This window comes from Neolamprologus brichardi, chromosome 13 (assembly GCF_056152115.1).
Source record: "Neolamprologus brichardi isolate AB-2024 chromosome 13, ASM5615211v1, whole genome shotgun sequence".
NCBI lineage: Eukaryota > Metazoa > Chordata > Actinopteri > Cichliformes > Cichlidae > Neolamprologus > Neolamprologus brichardi.
This window is the reverse complement of record NC_142116.1, coordinates 29078474-29100177: the sequence shown is the minus strand read 5'-3', so window position 1 is coordinate 29100177 and position 21704 is coordinate 29078474. Positions and strand designations below refer to the sequence as shown.

General features: G+C 39.8%; 2 protein-coding genes across 3 annotated transcripts in view; one reads left to right on the top strand and one right to left on the bottom strand.

Moving 5' to 3' along the window:
• slc24a3 (solute carrier family 24 member 3) overlaps nucleotides 1–21704 on the bottom strand; it is a 121080-nt gene that overhangs the window by 70569 nt on the left and 28807 nt on the right. For both annotated transcript variants that reach the window (XM_087850418.1, XM_087850419.1), the window contains exon 2: nucleotides 3287–3406. In XM_087850418.1, coding sequence (XP_087706544.1) covers nucleotides 3287–3406 — 120 coding nt within the window. The remainder of the gene's footprint in view (nucleotides 1–3286; nucleotides 3407–21704) is intronic.
• LOC148100029 (uncharacterized) lies at nucleotides 11599–17135 on the top strand. The gene is made up of 3 exons (XM_087849811.1): nucleotides 11599–13073; nucleotides 15996–16144; nucleotides 16224–17135. Exons 1-3 carry the CDS (start codon nucleotides 13007–13009, stop codon nucleotides 16308–16310), a joined length of 303 nt encoding a protein of 100 aa, XP_087705937.1. The 5' UTR covers nucleotides 11599–13006; the 3' UTR covers nucleotides 16311–17135.

The window sequence follows — 21704 nt, the reverse complement described above, 5'->3', positions numbered from 1 at the left end:
TTTGCGTGCTTGTGTGTTTCGAAAGGTAAAAGGAAGGATGTAGGCGGTGTGGGTTTTTTTCTCAGGTATTAAAAGGGTAAAGCATAGTGGAAGACAAAGAGAGCCAATAACAACAATTGAGATATAATTGAAAATAACAGTCCTGAAACTAGCAGTTATTTTCATTATGATGGAACCCCATTAGGTTCAGCTCAGAAAAAAGATGTGTGCAGCAATTTCATAAACCAGTGCTCTAAAAAAACCCTCTATGTGTCAGCTGAGTTGAGCTCTGCTCAGTCATTGCAAAAACAGGATAGCAACCACATTGCAAACTGAAAAAAAATCCTTAATTGCTTTGTATTTACATTGCATGTTTTTATTGCATTTAATGACCAACTGCAAGTAGTTGAGGTGACCACATGACCAAGAGGTCGAGAGTGCAACAACCTCAACTTTCGATCGTAAGGTGACCGCCTGGGTCATCTGGTGGGAGGTAACCTGTCTCCATAGAAATGCTCAATCACCCTCACACAGACTGCCTGAGAGAGACTGATAGCAAATAAATGCCATCTGTACTGTAAACGCAAACAGGCAGCCAAGATGTTGATATCAATGTGAGTCAACCTGGGATGATGAACACAACTCATCTGCAACATGTTTTTTTGCAATAAGGGACATGACACAACTGTTTTCCAACAGGTTGCATTCTAGTTAACTTGTTTAACTGTTTAAAATCTAAAATGTTTTGCCTGTTCTCTCAGTGTATGCAGTTAATGACAATGACTGCTTAATGTGAATGTCTATATATGTAGTATACAGTGTTGGGTAAGTTACTTTAAAATAGTAACTTAGTTACATTACTAGTTACTTCTATCAAAAGTAACTCAGTTACTTCAAGTTACTCGTTACTTTCAAAGTAACTAGTTACTAGGGAAAGTAACTTTGGTTTTACTCAGAATTCTCTTGTTAATGTGTTGCTTCCATAACTTTGCCAGTCTTCTAGCTTGCTTACTTGCCACAAGTGCACTGTGCCACCTACCAATAGAAAGGAAAAGATAATGTGCATATTTCAATGAAAGAAATCCCACGCCTGGACCGTCATTGACTGCTGCCATGATTCTAGCCTACATCACAGCGTAATGTGCGCCTTTTACATCCAACACAAAAACTGCAGTCGTCGTGCTTTGACTGTACTCAGAACTCGGAAATTCTGCCTTCTGAATAGGAAGATGTAAGTAACACCAGACTGCAGATGAGCTGCATACAGAGCTGGACGGGGACAAAAAATCGGCCCGGGCATTTTGACTAGAGACCGGCCACCATTATAGGAAAAATCATAAAGCCTTGAATGAAAACAAACGCTGTTGTGACAGTGATGTTCACTGTTTTGATGGTATATATGCATCAATCTATCAATCGTTTGTTGTAAGATTCAGATAATTATTTTTTAAAAGCTAGACATTTTAAATGAGAATAAGAAAGAAAAGTATTTCTTTGTGCCCACCTCTCCCTGTTAATGCCCTACCTGGCCCCCCTGGCAAAACTTTGCTAGATCCGCCCCTGCACAGTTACCAGCTGTCAGCTACCTAAAAAGGATCCTGGGGTTATCTGTTTCTCAGAATCAGTTCATAACTTCCCTTCAACTCATTCATGTCACCTAAAAGGTAAACCTGTTTCTCCATCACCTGCTCAGCTCTGATGATTCAGTAAGGACATCTCCTGGTTTCATCTTCATGTTTCCCTCTCACCAGATAACCAAACCGATATCATGACCAGCAGCTATTTTGCAGCTGTGGCTCCAGCAAATATCAGCTGATACTAGAAATTAATATTAAATAAATTCTAACAACAGCTGATCAAGCTTAAACGTGCTGCTGTTGTTTAGCGCGACATCGGCTGGTTTCCTCTTTCTGGCGCAAAGTGGGCGATAAACAAACAAGAGAGCCGATCAGCTGATCATTGATCAGTTTCATGATTGATGTAGAAACGGGAGAGGGAGGGGGGAGAATGGAAGAAGAAGAGGCAGCTATGCAGCAAACACAGAATAACTCCAGCTTTGTGCCTTTTTCATTGTAGCTGAATTACGGGACAAACTGTTCCTTTTCACCTCAATACGAAACGCGTAATATTTTCTCTGGAATACCAGACGGGACGGTTGGCAACTCTAATAACTTATGAACAAAATAAAGTTCAACATTAACTTCATAGCACCCACCCAGCTGTATAGAAACTCCGTCATGCTAGCTAGCACGCAGTACGGAAAAAGTCAGAATAACGAAAATAAACTCCACCTAAACTTGGTTTATATCTGACCCAGATAGACTGCAGGTCATAACTTCTTACCTGAAGTTCAGTTCACACTTGGACCGGCGGCTGCCTCGGGTCTCTTTTCCTTCTGCGTCCCCTTTCCTTCATCCACCTGCTGGCCTCCACCACTTGCTAATGTTACAGAATCTGTGGAAGCTCCGCGATAGCCACCACACGAAGTAACGAGTAACGACCCTATCTAAATCCCAGTAACGACTAACGCGTTCCTGATTTTGGCATAATAACTAGTTACCGTGCTCGTTACCACAATAATAACGTAGTTACTGTAACGCGTTACTTAATAACGCGTTAGTCCCAACACTGGTAGTATATGTTGTCATGTTATCACGAACTGTCTGACCCCATCTTACTGCTGTTTTATGGTCTTCATGACTAACCAAAATGAAGATGCCATTGCAAGTTAGTATGATGGACCATGTTAGCTAACATTTCCATCCAGACATGATTTTTCTAGTTACGACATTCACAAGTAAGATATGCCTAGTCAGCTGGATGACCAGCTAAATGACAGGTGAGACCCTACTGTCGGGTCAATTATTGGATGAAAAAAAACACAAATGACAGGAAAGATTTTACAAACTTATCAACTGTGTGTAAATGTCCTAAAATGTTGTAACTTAACTACCTTTAACCCCTGGTCAGCAGAACCAAGAAAGAATCTGATGAGGTGAACCTGCAGCCTAGTGGATAGGGCATAGCATATATTGCCAGAGGAGTGGATCTCTAGGACAATGTGGCATGACATTCGCCTACTCACTCTTCCACAATTCTTGCCTCTCTCTCAACTGTCCCTGAACACAAAAAGGCAGTAATGCCCAAAACCTGAGTTCCTTAGTCTCTAGCCCATCACAGTTGATGCACACTAGGCTTGGGTACTACAGAAGTAAGCACCACTTAACATCCGCTTGCTCTAATAAAAGCTTTTCAGAAACCTCCCACACTGACACTTGCAAGTGAGACACCTTTAAATTACTCTCACCTGGTTCGGTGCAGTTCTTCTCAGGCTCAGAGTACAGCTTGGAGTGGTTGTCTTCCTGTAGAAGGTGACGACTTTCCCATCTTGCCTCCTCCACAACCATGGAGCTGGAAACATGATATCCTAAGTGAAAGAAAAAATGACCGAAAGCAGACAAACAGATATTGGAATGTTAAGGAAGGTTTCATAAAAAACAGACTCACTACAAACCAACTATCAGACAAATCATTAGTGGCACTTCCAACCCAAGGGACAAAGTTAAGTGAAATAAGTGAATGCATGATTATGCATTCAGCAAAAGTGGTTTTATATAACAAAACATTTTCAAACATACTTTCTCTATATTTTGTCTGCTTTTAAAAAAATATATATTAAAAAATAACCAGCCCATACACAAACAGAATAATGGCTGTAATGCACAAGCTCTTAGTTCCACAGTCAATTGACATTTCTGAATAACTTCCCTCTCCCCACAGAACAAAAGGCAGATGAGACATGCATCTTGTGTAACCATGTTCCTGCGGGAGCATTAAGCGTGGCGGCACACTGAGTGCCGCAAGGCCAATCATTCCAGCTCTGTCATCTGGGTTACAGTAACCTCAAGCGCTCCACCTCTGACCCATCTCCCCTCCCACCATGCAACAGACCCAACTTAGGTGCACAGCACACTGGGTTTCTATAAATAGCACTGTGTTCAACTATATTTATCAAAATGCAAAAAACCCAAATGTTTTGCAGCCATGTTGCAGGAAAGGATGAAGCAGAGAAAGGCAATGATATGGAATAGCAGGCTTTACAGCTGAAGTAAAATGGCAGTTTTTGGTGGATCTGGGCCTTTAGGAATATGTTTAGCGAACCAAAAATGTAGTTCTCTATTCAGCAAAGCCAGCATCACCTGAATTCCTACAAAATCAAAAGCAATACGTAGATTTTGTGAAATTATGTAAAACTGACATAAAAACAGAACGCAATGATTTTTCTAATCTCGCGAACCCAAATTTTACTTAGAAAACATATCAAACGTGTAAGCTGAGACGTTCATATTTCATAAAAAATATTAACTCATTTCGAATTTGAGTACAGAAACATTTGAAAAAAAAGTTGGGACAGGGAAACAAAAGGCTGGAAAAGCAAGAGGCACTAAAATGAAACATTTTAACTTACTAGGTTCACTGGTAACAGATCAATAACATGAAGGTATTTTGTGTTTTCGTGTTTCATATAATATCTACCTTGGAGGTAAATATTATGTAAACATAAATCACCATGAATCCACCAGAGAAGTAGAGATAAGACAATCTCCAGGGTTCATATACCTTTTTCAGGGTCAAATTCAAGCTTTATAAGCACTTTCAAGGTCCATTTTCAAGCTTTTCCAGCATATTACCAAAAAAGAATGCATATTTCGCTTCACATCTATCTAAAATCTATTTATTTAATCTATCATCTGTGATATTATTATGTACAATTATAATGTATTGTTCATCTCCCTTAGATAAACAGGCAGCCTTAAAGTATGAAATATTTATATACAAAAACACATTTAAAGCTTTCATTTGAGGGAAGTAACTTGCATTACTGCTACTGCTGCGAAGTTTACAGGATGAACGAAAACGCTCTGTTCCACCTGGGTTCTGTGGGAATAGTGCATGCTGACCTCAAACCTGGAAACATAATTGTTGTGAATCGCCATGAGTCTCCAGTCAAAGTCAAACTCGCATGTCCCGTTCTGCAGTGATTCCTGGTGACAGTGTGGGGACGTTATTGTGCACCTGAGGTTATGCTTGGCACTCCATATGATGAAGCAATTGACATGTGGGCTCTGGGGCTGGTAGCTGTGGAGCTTGCTACAGGGGTGCCTCTCTATCCTGGGGAAGATGATTATGATGTTTTGAAATTCATAATTGAAACTCCAGATCATCCTCTGGATTCTGGCTTGTACACTGATGACTATTTCATCGAAGACAACTACAACAACATTTAAGACCAAAGAACAATTTCAATACGAGACAGATTATCAATCCAAGGAAACTCGATATATAAAACTTAAGCGTCTCGATGATCTCGTAAAACTAATGAAGGTTAGGCGAGGACCTGAAAATGCCAACCATTATTTGTCAGGCGAACCAAACAGATGTTGGCCTTGGATGCAAATCAGCGCATAACACCGTCGGAGATTCTGAAGCATCCCTTTTTCGAGTTCCCCCTGCACTGACATGAATATCACAGGGGGACAAAACCTTGTGCTTTCTTAGTAATCGTCTGATTGTTGGGGCGGCCAAAACTCTAGGGAAGCTAGCAATTCTTGTGAAAAAAAGCCTCCCAAAAAATAACAAAAACAACCAATGAATATGGTCTTAAATTTGGGCACAATTGGCTTAAAATTCATTAACTAATCTCTCACTATTCAAAGCGGAGCAGTGGACAACTTAGCATCACATCAGTCCTTCAATCAGACCTACAACAAATGTTAAAGATGAATTCGAAACTAATTGTAAATAAATTGGATATTAATTAAATAAACCTGCTTTAAGCACCAACTAATTGTTGTTTGTAATTCTTTATAAATATATAAATATAGTGCTACCCTTCAGCCTCCTAGAAGACATACCTATGTTATAAATGTGAAAATCCTCTGATTTTCAGAAAAGTTGACCTCTGACCTTGAAGTCAAGGTCACTAAGATTTAAACTTCACAGAGATTTTCAGGAGATGCAACCATGGTATTGATTTAAAAATTCAATGTTGCCTCGTTCTTGAGTTATTGCTTTCACAAACTCGGGTGTCCACAGCACCCCAGCTCAAAAGATTAAAACGTGTTTTCTTTTAGTTTTTTCATGACAATTGTAACACACAAATAACAAAAATGGCAACACTATTTTCATTTATGATAACGCTATTTTCATGCTATTTAATGAGGGGAAAAAACTAAAAACTAAAAAATAAACTGATAACTAGCAGTGAGACAGTCTGCGTCAACACACAGGGGAACACAGACTTCAGAAGATTTGGAATGCATTTGTCTAATTCAGCCACATATTTGTTTCAAATAACTTTCAGATTTTTCACATAACAAGCACTGAGGATTTTGTCCCTCGTCATTTCCTCTGGAAGCACTAGATTGGATTGCATTTAAATGTTCTTTTATCAGTTTGATCAGTTTTCATGATCTCTGGAATAAATAATGTACTAACACTATGCTAAATTAATTCAGGCATATAAGTATTTGGTTAATTAGCAACCAAGGCTTATTTCTATTTAATACAATTATTGCAAGAACTTGGAAAAGAGAGCTTTTCATCTAGTGCACAGGTGTCGAACTCCAGGCCTCGAGGGCCAGTGTCCTGCAGGTTTTAGATGTGTCCTTGATCCAACACAGGTGATTTAAATGGCTAAATTACCTCCTCAACATGTCTTGAAGTTCTCCAGAGGCTGGTAATGAACTCATCACTTGATTCAGGTGTGTTGACCCAGAGTGAGATCTAAAACTTGCAGGACACCGGCCCTCGAGGCCTGGAGTTCGACACCCCTGATCTAGTGTATATCTGGCATTTTGAACAGATCTATTTTAATTTTATTTACTATTTAATATGTATATAATCCTAAATGATGTTGGGTGATTAGCTAACTCTGATATGCACACAAAGCATACAGGAAGTGTGGTAGTGTGCTTAAATTGAAATCAGACCTAGTTTTATTTTTGAGATCATTGTCCTTCTGCTGGTGTAACAACACAGGTATACATGGAGTCCAACAGCTAGTGTTCTCCAGTATCATTGTGCTAGTTCAACAACCAAATCTGCATGAGATTAATATCCTTTTTGATCCATGTTCAAACTGAAATATCATCATGAAACATTATGCCTTTGGTCCACTTTTCTAATTGTAATCGTCATAATATAAAGATTTTATGTGTGTTCCTTATATCCTCCTAGATGAGAAGACCGATCTTGATGAAACTTTGCATAAAGAAAATTAAATATCTAAATCACATATAAAAATATTTTATAGAAATTCCAAAATCATATTTATACATTTGACAGGTCAGCTGACGATAGAATGGCATGTCAGATCAGAATGTTGTGTCATAATATAAGCATGCACATATTTGCATGTTCCTTATCCCTGTGAACACCATGCCCTACTGTCGGCAGTCAACTTGATGATAAGGACAGTGAGGAAAAGTGGAACAGTTTTGAGGTGCAGTTAGGAGGTCAGGGGTCAGTTCGGGGTAAGTTTATGTAATGTGTGTGGGTAAGCACCAACACCAACATCTGTGTTGGTGTTGGTGTGTTAGGAACATAGATAGGACGGCAAATGAGGTACCAGGATTCAATGCTACTCCAAAAGTCAGAAATGTCCAGCTCACATTTACAAGCAACTGCTTCCTGAAGTTCCACACAGAAAGGTTATATAAATAAATGAATAAAAAATAACCTGCTTTATTATGAAGGTAGAAACAACAGTCTGTAATATATTTATGTTTCAATGCCAATGCTTGCTGCTTTGTGTCACAATATCAATTTGAATACAATTTAATGATAAAGTAAATGTTACAAGGAAAGTAATGGAAATAAAATAAAAGGGATGAAAAGGAAAAGGCTAGAGTGACAGCATAGTACTTATTGTGTGTCTGCCTTGTGTCCTGCTCTATGGTGCTACATTCCCATTTTCTCCCGGTGACCACCTGAACTGGGGATGAAGCGTTTGGCTTTTTTAGCTCATATGCGCATTTACAGAATATGAAAGGAGAGGCTGTGTGGCATGTGGTAGCAGACGAGAGAATGAATGTTGGATATAGTGAGATTGGTGCAGACTTAAGAGGATATTCCACAGGGAAACTGCAACCAAACCTCAGAGGAAATGCTGCCATTGTACAGTGAAGCAGAAGACATGATAATACATCCCAGGAGAGTGCTTGTAGCTTGCCTGCTGAGTGCATACCTGTACAGTCTTTCCCTATACTGTTCGCCTGCTTTCTCCTTTTCATTATTTCATTTCAGTTAGAGAGAGTTTAGTAACAGAGATGTAACTTGGACTGTGGTGCTTGCTTTTTTCAATGAAACACATTGATTGATTGGTGTAACATTGATTGTACAATGTTACACAAAAGAATTTCCAAATACTAAAGAAGTCCAGCTCTGTGAGTGCTCGAAAAATAGTCGAGAGTGAGCTGTAGCAGAATTTTCTTTTAACCTTTGCCTTCTTTTAACACATTTGTAATATTTAATATGTTCCTAATTCAATGAGAAATAAAATTAATGGATCAGGTTTACAAAAACACCACCAACTTAAAATACAGTGGCTAATATTTATTTAAAAGCTGTTTTCTTGATAGCCAGCTTGCTGCTGCCGAATATGAGACAAGATACGTGTTGCTGACAGGAAATACATTTCCTATTGAAACACATTACTTAAAAATTTGTGGTCACTATCACTAAAAATTTTTCACAATTCAAGTACCGGAACAAAAACAAATTTCATGAGTATTTTACATTTTGCTATGAGATCGGGCTAGACAATAACATGTGTATGTGTAAGCAATGTATTTCTTAACATCCACATTTACGTGCATAGTGTTACAGACCATGTATGTGTTTTTTGTCTGCCATGATGTCTGCCGTGTTGGAGACAGACAGCTTTGAATTACTAAACGCTTTATCACGTTCAGTTTTATAATGAGAACTACGTGTGAGAAGGAGGTTTGGTTAACATGGGATCCACATCACTACCCCTTCTGCTGTTGAACGAGAATATAACATGCTTAAACACCTTGAAAAGCCACAGTTTGGTCTTTTTAACCACAGTAGCAATTAAAGAAAAGATCATGGATGAAATGACTACATGATTAATACACTGAAGTTACAATTTAAGGCTCAATTATAGCAACAATTTTAGTAACAAAAGCATCATAACTGTTCACAAACATTTCATTCACTGCACTGCATCAGATCCAAATACCAGTGTCTCAAAACCTGCTGCAGGACATCAACTAAAAACTAAACATACATTACATCTCCAGTCAAACACAATGCACAGCTGTGCAAGGACGCTTGTTTACAGTGTGTACACTTTTACAAGGAGAGCTGAAGGGTGAAATGTGCCACTTTGCATCAGTGCCAGTGCCTCCATACAGCTGTTACACCTTTTGACCTCATGCTACATGCTCCTCCCCAGCCTATGTGTCTGTGACATTTACTGAAGACAGTGAAGAACTACACAATACACGATATGTGCTTGCTCATTAGTCACAACCTAATAGCTTGAATCTTTGCATTCCTAAGTCTGGCTGACCAGTGAAACTGGATGCCACTATGAAATAGTTTCAGGTAAATGGACTGAGGGCTTTTCTACCCGGAACACTCAAAGTGCTTCAAACAACATGCCACCTTCACCCATTCACACAACACATTCTTCTATGCTTATAAGTGCTTTCTAACATTCACACACATTCATACTTCGATGGATGCATCGGAGATGAACTAGTATCTTGCATGTGGACTCTGAGAGCCAAGGATGGAACCATCAACCTTCTGCTCAGTAGACGACCTGCTCTATCTTCTGAGCTACCTGCTCTACGAGGTTACTATGGCGACATGATGGAACTAAGTAGACGCACGGTGGTGTCGGGTAGGTTCATGACATAATACTGAGTAACTGCTGCATACGCACAGACAGACATACAACTATGACTAACCAAAGTACAAGCACATGCCATCAGACGCGCTCCGCTGTCACTCACACAGGTATCCATAGTCAGCAGTCGTTGTGGGGTGTTCACTGCAGGGCTTCCAGATAAGGGGAAAGGAACGTGAGCTATGTCAATCGAGATCATATGAACTAAAAATGCACATTTCATTTTGAATAGTAAAAAGTTCTCATCTTCAGTTCTTTTTTTTTTTAGTAAAGCTGGATGAAGTGAACAAAAAAAATGATGGATAAAAACGACAGCTGACATGAAAGCTGTCATGTTTAACTGATGTACACACCTCAACTACAGAAATAAAGTACAAGTACAGTATACTTCATCAAATTTCAGCAAGACATCTTACCATTTTCAAATCAAAGATTTAGAAAAAGAACAAAGAAAAACACACAGTTAATATATTTCCAACTAATATACATCCATTTATGTCCAATAATAAAACTGAATCATTCATTGCCGTATATGGTCCTCTCCCACTGGAGTATTACATATATAAATATATAATCTTTAAGATTACAGCTTACATTTAAGGTTCCAACTGGTAAATAGCTCTTATTAAACTATACCAAATCACCCCCCTAGCTGTACTAGCAGTATTATTAAAGGTACATTATATTTCACATTCCGTTTCTTTTTAATACATTTTATTTTCAGTTCAATTTCATTTGAGTAATTTTTCCTGAGTGGGTTTGCTGGTTTCAGTTTAGTGTCTATAGTCGCCTTTCTGAACTTTTGTTTAGTGTCAATGCTAGGGTAAAACATGCAGCGGTAAAGGTTTTAGTTCAAAATTTGAAAACTGATTTTACTCAAATTTTCTTTGTATACAGTGTTGGGAAGGTTACTTTTAAAATGTATTCCATTACAGATTACAGAATACATGCCCTAAAATGTATTCTGTAACGTATTCCGTTACGTTACTCAATGAGAGTAACGTATTCTGAATACTTTGGCTTACTTAACATATTATCATGCATTTTACAACTACATGAATGTACTATTGCTGTGTGATTTATTACTATTACTGAAGGTCCACGGCTCCGAACCGTAGTAAAGGGACCTCTGGCTAATACGGGTTCTGTGGGGCTTGTAGCCGAAAAATAGCTTTACTTTCTTGTCTGGGTCAACTCTGCTTGCGAGAGACAGAGAGAGGCGTTGAAAGACTGCTCCAACTGAACTTTAGAACTTAAGTAAGTTTCGGAGGAAAACGCGAACAAAGCGTACAGTCGAGTTTTAATAGCTTACTTACAACTGGGCTCGTCAGGCACTCTTCTTGGCTGCAGTGGTTATTATTATATTTACATGCTTCCAGCTCCCGTTTCTGCTCGATGATAACTCATACTTTTCGACTCTCCTTTTTCTCCCTCCGCGCTCACAGACACATAACGAGTATGGCAGTCCATTCTCCCTGCAGCACGGACTACACTGCCTATGATGCTACATTCTTTAGAGCTATGCTTGTAGCTTAGCACAACAACAACAACAGGCGCTCTCTCACCCAGGAAACACGCAGAGCGAGAGCGTCACCCTGTAACCATGGCAACCGTAACGCTGCCGCCTGGAACAACAGGACGTAGCTGTCAAACAAAACCCAAACAGTCCTGACCCGCCACAATATGAAGCAGGAAAGTACCGCCGTGTAATACATTTATTTCAACAAAGTAACTGTATTCTAAATACCACCTTTTTAAACGGTAACTGTAACGGAATACAGTTACTCATATTTTGTATTTTAAATAGGTAACGGTGGTACATGTATTCCGTTACTCCCCAACACTGTTTGTATATTAGTGGTCCCTATTATAAGACTCAGGTATGCCAGATAAAATTACTTACAGAGGGGTACCTAACCCTAAACGAGCTGATGGACACCACGTGGATGTTAAGACGTTCTGCTGGAGCCTGTTGGTTAGGGCCTGCTCTTGTGCCGCCATGATCCGAGCCTCTGTGCTATCCTTTAGGTTGGTCTTTTCTAACCACTGGTGGGGTTTTTTATCTGTCAGTGGCGAGTCCCATGCAGGGGCTTGGTCATCCATGACAGCTCCTCTTATTCCTCACCACTTATCGTGTCTTGACATCAGTGGCATCTATCTCCTCCTGTAGCCAGCTTATTATTCCGGCTATCTCGTGACCCATAGTATTTACTGTATTCATTGATGGCTTGGATCTTATTTCTACAGTTCAGGTGGTTTCTCACAGCCAGTTTTACATTCTGGAGGTATTTGGCTGTGGCTGACCTCCATGCATCATGGTTCTCACTCATCTGTGAGATACGCAGGCATTTGTAGCTATCCTGTATATCTGCTATCCTGCCTTCTAGTACTTCCATCTTTTCAGTGCAGCTCACCTCCACTGTCTTTGCAAGCATTCATCTACACTTAGTCTTGTCTGAATGACAATCCATTCTCCTCACTGTAGATCATATGTGTCAAACTCATCTGGCCCACCATGTATTTGTATCCAGCCTGCAAGATCATTTTATTTAGATCGATTATTATTGTTATCAATGACCTGGCGATATGAAGTGCTGATAATGCACAAACTACAGATCCCATAATGCAGCGCTTCAGCTGCCTTGCTGAATGCTAGGCTACCTGGGAACATTACCACGTTCCAATGGCGAAGAGGAAAGATGATTCTGAAAACAAAGCCTTTCAAAACCGATGGGAGGATGAGTTTGTTTACTGACATTTTCAGTTAACCCATGTGTCTTATTTGTGGAGCTAATGTGGCTGTAATTAAGGCAGCACTACAAGACAAAACATCAGGATAAACTGAAAAACCTAAATGCAGAGCAGAAGATAAAGAAAGTAGAAGAGTTAAAGAAGAATCTAACATTTCAGCAGATGCTTTTCACCAGAGCAAAATAACACAGTGAAGCTGCTGTGAAGTTTTATTGTACCAGAGGAGATAGTTGTATCAGCCCAGCCATTTACCAAGTTTAGTTACCAAGTTTTGAAAATGTCAAAGTGTAACCGACATGAAACTGCCCTGGGACAAACTTGTTGGACTCATAACAGATGGAGCACTGTGAATATAGACTAGTGGGAAGGATGCAAGTAAAGATGCAGGAGGAGAACTGTAAAGGTGAGTTAACAGCATATCATCGCACGATACACCAGGAAACGCTGTGTGATAAAGTCCTAAAACTAGAGCATGTAGTGAACGCTGTAACACAAACTGTAAACTTTATCCGAGCTAAAGGTTTAAACCATCAGCAAATGAAAAGTGGAATTGGCATTTCTGACTGACGTAACAGCTCATCTCAACGTATTAAACCTTCAGCTCCAGGGACGTGACTACATGATGGCTGACGTGTGTGATACAGTGAAGGCATTTCAACTTGCCTCACTTTCCCTGTTGCCAAGTAATGTTGAACCAAGCTGCCACAACAGTCTTCCCAAATGCGCACTTTGCTGATAAACTGAGCACATTGTGCAATTGCGCTTTGGTGACTTTGAAGCTCAAAAAAGAATTTCAAGCTGCTTCACAACCCATTTCCACGGACGTGGAAACTGCACCTGTACAGATTCAGACGGAGCTGATTGAGCTGCTGTGTAATCCTGAGATTCTCCACAACACACAACCTCACACCAAACCTAAACAAACTTGTTGCCAAAAAAAAGATGCCAAGCATCCAGCTCTGACAAAATGGCTTAAGACCAAAGAAAACTGAATGTTTTGATTTGTTGTTATTTTAACTTTTGCTGAAAAGCACAAATTGTATTAATATTTCCATGTGGGTTTGCTGCAGCATGTTCATATTTCTAACTTGTATAATTTTGACAGGATATATTTTTATATCAGAGAGCAAAATATTTTAAGTTAATTAAAGTTTGAGTTTATTTATTCTGGAATAATATTCTTGCCTATTTTTATTCATATTTATGCTAAAAAAAAATATTGTTTTCAATAAATGTTTATCCTGTTCGGCCTTCGACCTAAAGTGTGCTTTGAGTTTTGGCCCCCTGTGCAATTGAGTTTGATAACCGTGCTGTAGATCCTAGTGAGGTGGATCAGCGAGTCAACATCTTAAGTCTCGCTTGGCATAAAGCTTGATGTCATTCTTGTAAAAGAAGGTCCAGTTCGAGGAGGAGATCCTCAGTTCCTGATCCTTTTCACGTCCATCAAATTGTGTGGCATCCCATCATTCCTAAAACATTAGCCGGTCCATATCAGTAGATTTTATTTCCCACCTGTAAAATCAGAGGTGTTTTCAAAGTGTTCCTTTATTGTACGGAGCAGTGTATTTAATGACTTACTCAGATCAGGAAGATGATGGCCAACGCACGCACAGTTGTTTGGTGGACATTTGCATTCCAAGTGTTGCTTTATTTTTGTGAGCAGAGTATACAGATAGGCAGAGTTTGCTCTCTTAGCAACATCCGCCCATTCTCCTGTCACGTATTTACAAAGTGTCCTATATTGGTTAAAGCACACTGCCTATAGGTTCAAGCCCACCTGCCCACCTAACATTACATTATTTAATATGGCTGCCCATCCCTCCTCACTGTCATGCTTAATTAGGTACTTTATCTTCATTAGTGTCCCCTGGCAGGCTTATGTGTGTGCATACATGCATACAAAATCCATGTTTCTATTTATAGCATGAAGGTAGCATCACTACATGACATGTCATGTCATGTGTGGATATATACTTACACATGTGCCTCCATGCTAGGTACAACCTTGTCCCTAGAGAGAAAATAATCAGGCCATGAGTACATGACTCGTACTATACTCTCCTATACCATACTACATGAGATGTATTTATATATTTTGTCTTATCATCACAGGAAACAATATGTGTGCTACTGTTTTCTATGTATTATTTTTTTCTCTATGTAAAGTGTTACATATAGTACAGATACAGTGTACTCATCTGCAGTATCACCACGTGCTAATGCTATGGCATAAATTGGACCAAAATATTGGACAGGTTCTAGTTGGGGTGTCTCTGCCACCTGCAGTCCGTGATGGTGTGCCCTGCTGGAAGATGGGACTTTTTGTAAAAGTGACTGCATAAAAAACAAACAATCTGGTTGACCAAGCTGGCGGGAAAAACACAAAACCAAAGTGCAAAGGCTAGCTGGAACCTCAAGTCAAGTCAAACTGTGGGAAACACTACAGTAGAATTCTACTGTATACAGCAGAATGCAGTAGCTCTGCATTAGAATTAACATTAAACCGTTGATGTTAATAGTTCGTAAATATCTATACTAATTTTTTAAACGTTATCAATTCTTTAAACTTATTAGGGCTACGATGATAATTTTCATCAATAAAATAGCCAGCCAAAGCTCAGTGACATCTGCAGATGTCTTTGTTTGTCCAAAACCCACCAACAGTTCACTTTTGAGAAATAGGCTGGAACAAGATTATGTGCTGTGTTTATCAGAGACTGTCAAACTGTGTGAACAGTTTGACAGTCATGGTGAGTGGTAGAGCTGGACAAAGCAGGTGATACCGCTCAGTATAAGTCAAGAGCTCCATTCGATGGCATTTCTCTGGAGGTGGTGTGGTGATTTTAACATTACCTGTGTGGACCAGCAGTTTTAACCATGTTTGCAGTCTACTTCTGGCCATTCCCTCCCCCACACCACATATACATACAGTAAGATGGACTTTTTCTGATTTTCATATGCATGTTTTATAATACAATGTGATTTCCAGCATATATCTTACACTCAGTTTCTATTAAAAATACCGCACATACTTAGTTTGGTCTTCTTTTTCATCTAATGTCAGATCACTTTAAATTAGCACGACGGGGTCTTATTTACCCTTGACCTTTTGGAAACAGAATACTGGGCTGGTCAACCTATTTTTCTGCAATACTAACATTTTCAGTTCCAAGGAGGATCAGCGCAGTCCATCTAGGCTCCACACAGATGGGGCAGGGCTCCCGCAGCCTACTCTCCGGCCTGCACACCTCATTATTCTATTAATCTTTCACAAGATTAACACGAGTATCTCCTGCACCAACTTCCTTGTGCTTCTCCTCTCCAGTGATTCCTGTGTGGCTTAAGAGTGGATACATTTCCAGTTTCACTCACCTGTTCCAGCTGCTCCACCTTCTCTGGGAAAACTTGGTCAAATCCTCACCTGCCTGCTCCCCCACCTACAGATCAGACTCACCCTCAGACTCGGACTCCCAAGTAAGAATTCACAATTCAAACCTGAGCCAGCCATTCTGCACACTTGTACGTTGTCTAACCCTCATCTCCTCTCTCCCAGGTTGCTATCTTTAGTTTCCAGAGACTCCTTCTCGTGTCCAGCACGGTTAAAGTTCCTTTTGTGCCAGTAAAATCTGTTAACTTGTAGTTGTAGTCTCCTGGGGTCTGGTTAAGAGTCTATTTTATGGGCTAGCCTTGGCTATTTTCTAAATTTTGCTAACAGAACAGGTACTGCAATCACCACACTTTAAGATTCTTGAAATTCAGCCTCATCTTTAAGCGATGATAAATGTGCCTAGTTTGGAGGGAAACTTTCAGTCACATGTATTCTCTTGTACACGTGCAACAACTGGACTAAAGCCCAGACTCTTAGCTCATGCCATCATTTGCTTTGGTGTCAAGAGACACGAAATCAACAATGCAGGGTGTTGGTTTTCCCCTACCCTGCTAAAAGGAGACTGCTTCAGGAGCTGTGCATCCCCACATTGACAAGGGACCACTGATATCGTTTCAAGCCAGCTTGGAAAAATTCTGAGCCCACACTTTTAAAACATTACAACCACGGGAGTGCGGCTCAGCCGAATGTTTGCGAACCAGGAGGTAAAAATCTGTGGTGCTTTTTACCTATGCTACACAGACTGTCATTAATTCAGACACTTTCAGCTTAAGCTAAAAAGAAATCAGCACATTGTCAAAAAGTGAAATAAGATGGCACCTTAAGTGGGTGCAGCAGCATTCCACACAGAATTTACTCTTCCACGCAGTCAAGCAGTCAATGCACTGTTGCAAATCCTTGCTGTCATGCTGCCAAGCGAAATACACAAACACTCCTCTTTGCAAGCGCTCAGCTACATCCACTCAATATCTCAGAGCAAGATCAGAGTGAACCTCTGTCAGCACCACTGAGAAACAGTGTGTAACACACCTCACTCACTCTCAGACACGCATACACTCATCCACTCACTAAGCCTCTCTGTGTGATTGCCCATCAATAAATCGATAAGACTGTCAGTGGTTACATGGCCACTTGTGTTTGAAAGAAATACTGTATCTGTAGAAGATGTCACAAACATATTCCAGAGGGAAGGAATACTGTGTTATACATCTACTTTTACGTGCCATTGTGTAACATACGTCTCGATAAATTATGACCAGACGCAAAGCCTGTCAGACCATTTCTTTAATTGCTGCTTAATGAGTGAGACAGCGCTTTAATGGTCTCATTAGCTGACACTGTCAGACGCCACTACTGCTGTGAGTGTGTGCGAGTGCTGTCATCTCAGACTATTTCCATGGCCTCCCACTCTCATCTCTCTTTCTGTCTGAAGATGTGGCTCATGTGGAGGGGAAGGAGATTGAGAGAGGTCATGTGGCTGTCAGGCTAAAAAGAAATATGCTGGGGTTGCAACTGCGATGGTCAGCTCAGGTGAAGTGAAAGAGAACGTGTTTCTAGCGACCGAGGAGCAGCAGTTTAATGGAATCACCATTAAAACCTTACTGGGTAGGAGTCAGGCTACAAACACAACTGTGTAGCTGCTCCCATCCAGCACTGTTTGTCTTACACTGAGAAAGCTACAACGAAAATAGGCAAATTACAGCTACAACTTAGTCTGACATAATGTTTAAATGAGGCAGCTGAAGGTTGACAGCAGCTCTCCTGTCCTGATGCTCCTGACAGCAGCATCACCTGAACATTTACAACATCTATTTTCTGTAATCACAAAGACACACGTGCACAAATCGCACACACGAACAAACACCAAGTCTATCTCATCCAGGAGATACAATACTGTCAGAACTCTTGTTGCCTCCTAATAATATAGTGAAGCCCTCCAACAAGACCAAGTTAAGGCTTATATGCCTTAGTTTAGGTTGTATGTTTACTTGACATTACTGTACTTGAGATTATTGAGTTAAAAATAATTATATGATTTTAATATGACATGTAAATTCAGTGAAATGTGTATTTTTGTGACAACTGTAGGAAATTAAACTATTAAATCATTTCTAAAATGGAAACCAATGACCGGTTCATTTTAAAAGACTTGTGTTTCTATCTTTTGAATATTTATTGATGCTCATTAATAAGAGAGTTGCAATCTTAAGTATTTCTTATTAAGTGATTGGAAAACTTCTTTATTACTTAAAAATTTAATAGCTGCAGCCCTAACAAATCCTTTATGACAGCTAAAATATATTAAGATCAAACAATATCAAAAATCATGGCATTTCTCATTGTCCTATATTATTTTTAATTAATTTTATTCTTAATCCCTACAACAGACAATATTTCATCACTTGTCACACACGTCAGGAAAGTGAATGTTTTCAGATTCTGGATTGTTGGGTCAGACTAAACAAAGAACATGAAGACATCATTTTGATGCGTGATTGTCACTTTTTATAGTTCGGGCCAGTCAACAAACCAGCTGTAATCTGAGCTAAAATGAAAATGCTGCAATTTTAAGATCTTTTCTTTTTTAAAGCTCAATTAACATATATGATTAGTCTACTATAGAGACAACTGAGAATTCTGAGATTAAAGTCAGAAATCTGAGAAAAAAGTCACAAATCTGAGAAAAAACAAAACCCCACCCCCGCTTCCCAAACCTGAATAAAATCGGGTTACTGTCAGTTGTGAAACAAAATTAAAGACTGAGTAAACAATTAGTACTGTATACTAGATATTGGCCCTAAAGCCACTTTAGGTACAAAAAATGAACAAATCTCTATTTTCCCTTTAAACTGTCTCTTTTCCCTCAAGCTGCATTAAACACTGCTGACTTACGCGTCCTATGGCGTGCTGAACCAATGTCATGTTCTAAGTTAAATCCAACAGTGCCACAGTTTGTACGGGACAAGTATCAGCTGTCCAGTGCATTGATGAAACTTTGTGCATCTTTAGGTGAATCAAACTTGTGTTCAGTGCCATTGTGATTCAACACGAGCGTCGCTGGGTAGCGCATTCTGAAACGGATGCCCTTGTCAATTAAGGCACGACAAGAAACATTAAATCCCTGTCGTTTCTCACGAATCGCATAGGAAAAATCCTGTTGTATAAAGATCCGCTGTCCGTCGTAGTGAAGTTCCGGGTCCGCTCTCACTGCTGCCATGATCCGCTGTTTGTCTCTGGAGTTGTGGAGCTTAATAATCACTAGCCTGGGGTGAGCACCCCACGGGCCCCTTTCAGATTAATAATGCGGATGTTGTTGCGCCTGCTGCGGTTCTCTAAATCATCCAAGCTTTTCGCCATGATCTTAATCTTCTCCTCAGCTTCAGCCAGTCTTACCGTGAGGTCAGTCTCCCCGTCTTCCACATCTGAGATTCTCTGCTCTGCCTCCGTAACGCGTTTGGAGACGTTTTCCAGCGAGGACAAAATTTTCTCCAGTGTCCCAGACAGTGTAGACAGTTTTTGGTCAATTACCTCACTGATGCTATTAGTCACCTCACGGATGAGAGCTGCGGCTTTCTGACTTTAATCTCAGAAATCTGACTTTAATCTCAGGATTAAAGTCAGAATTCTAAACTACTAAACCATTTTACTAAGCTCAAGAACCATTAATCCAAGTAAAGAGAAACTCACTTGAAGACTTGAAGGTATTTGAAAATTGCAAGAACATGTCTAGCAATGTGAGGAAACTGGCTCTCAAGGGGACTATTATACCGAACGTAAACTCATCAAGAAGCTGGTTGATTGTATGGTCGCTATGTATTCATAGTTTTGACCTGATGATTATAAGGGAAAGCTGAGGTGAATGGTAAGATGAATGCAATGTCACACTGGAGCTGGAGCCTATCCCAGCTGACATAGGGGAAAGGTGGGGTACACCCTGGACAGATCGCCAGTCTGTCGCAGGCTGACAGAGAGACAGACAATTTTTCGCGCTCACATTCACAGTTATGGGGAATTTAGATTCACCAGTTAACCTAACCCCACTAAATGCATGTCTTTGGACTGTGGCATGAAATTGGATTAACCAGAGAGAACCAATGCAAACATGGGGAAAACATCCAAACCCAGATGGTGGAGTAAAAATCAGGATCTTCTTGCCGTGAGGTAGCGGTGCTAACCACCATGCCCTCACATCAGGAACAACAAATACAACTCTTTTGCATCTTCTTTTGTAGCAGATTTTGGAAAGAGAAAATTGTAGCAAAATGTCAGCTGAGCCAAGATGAATCCCTAAAATAAGAGAATACATGAGCATCAAATCATCTTCTCTGTGAACCACTTTCTATTTTAATTTGACTTCTCTGACCTTTCCCGCAGACAAATGAACTAAATCTGCTCTTTCTTTTTGGCCCAGAGCAGATTCTTGTCTCTCTGGATGTGCAGCTCATCCAGTATACTTGTCACATACAATAACCAACATGATGTCAATGTAATGTCAGTGTGTGTGAATGTATTACATAAGCATCAGGTTGTCATTTCAATCAAACACACGTGATGCTAAAAACACCCACATTCAAACCTAAACCTCTACAATAAAACCACAACACAAAAACATTGCATTAGAAATAATTCATGAGCTTCAGAGAAGCATAAACTAAGGATGTGTGACAGATCCAAAGATTATCACTATGGAAATGTTTTATGTAGAGTGTGTAGAGAGTCCTGACAAAACACACAAGCTTGTACACACATTTCAGCACAAATTGCCTCTTCAGTGCAGAAACTACTTCAGACAAGGTAGTTATGTAATCACGGTGCATTTGCCTAAATTCTCCAAAAATGGACCGGAGGAAGTGTGCATCATATCACAGGAGGCTTGAGATGAATAGTGTGTGTGTATCTATGAGTAAAGACCGCAGCAATCGGTGACCTGTGTATAAAATGTGAAAATTATAGAAGAATTTATTACTGACATAAACTGTTAAGATTGATGCAGCCACCATAACGTCAGCCACTCGGTGCATTCACATGTATACATCATACACTGTCCACCAAGTGTGTTTCTGCTGCACTTTATTGCATTTTATTTATCAATACACCAACATTTATGCCCAAGCTAAATGGGAAAGATTCCCATTTGACTTCCCAGTCTAAAAATGTACATGAAGACAGGATGGCATCCTAACTAGGACAGAGGCTACGCAAACACAGGGAGAACTCCACATAGAAAGGCCCCGGCCAGATGGTTGATTAACCCAGGACATTCTTGTTGTGAGGCAACAGTGCTAACCACCGTGCCATATATGATATGACATGTTAATTACTGGGTTGTAAAAATTATTTGTTGACTTATTATCTTAGAGTTTTTGAGGTTTATCTGTTGTGTTTATCAGGCGTTTCTCCTTTTATGTGTCTGCTAGTCTGTGTCTATACAGCCTTATTTCAGTCTATACTCTATACTAGTGGCAATGCATCATTTTTTGTTTGCCAACTGCAAATAAAATAACAAGAAGGAGAATTGTTAGGCCGCTTATTTTAGACTTAGTTATGCTTTTGTTTGCTCTGCTTCATTGTAAATTTGGCCTTGTTTAAGACCTATTTTTCTTTTTTCTTTCTTTTCCTTAAATAATTGTGGATTTTATGGACACT

Bases quoted from the DNA above. Each gene is read 5' to 3' on its own strand.
- LOC148100029 (XM_087849811.1), top strand. From the start codon at position 13,007: ATGGAGCACTGTGAATATAGACTAGTGGGAAGGATGCAAGTAAAGATG. The intron at 13,074-15,995 runs GTGAGTTAACAG...TCTCCTCTCCAG, and splicing joins GCAGGAGGAGAACTGTAAAG to TGATTCCTGTGTGGCTTAAG. The intron at 16,145-16,223 runs GTAAGAATTCAC...CCTCTCTCCCAG, and splicing joins CCTCAGACTCGGACTCCCAA to GTTGCTATCTTTAGTTTCCA.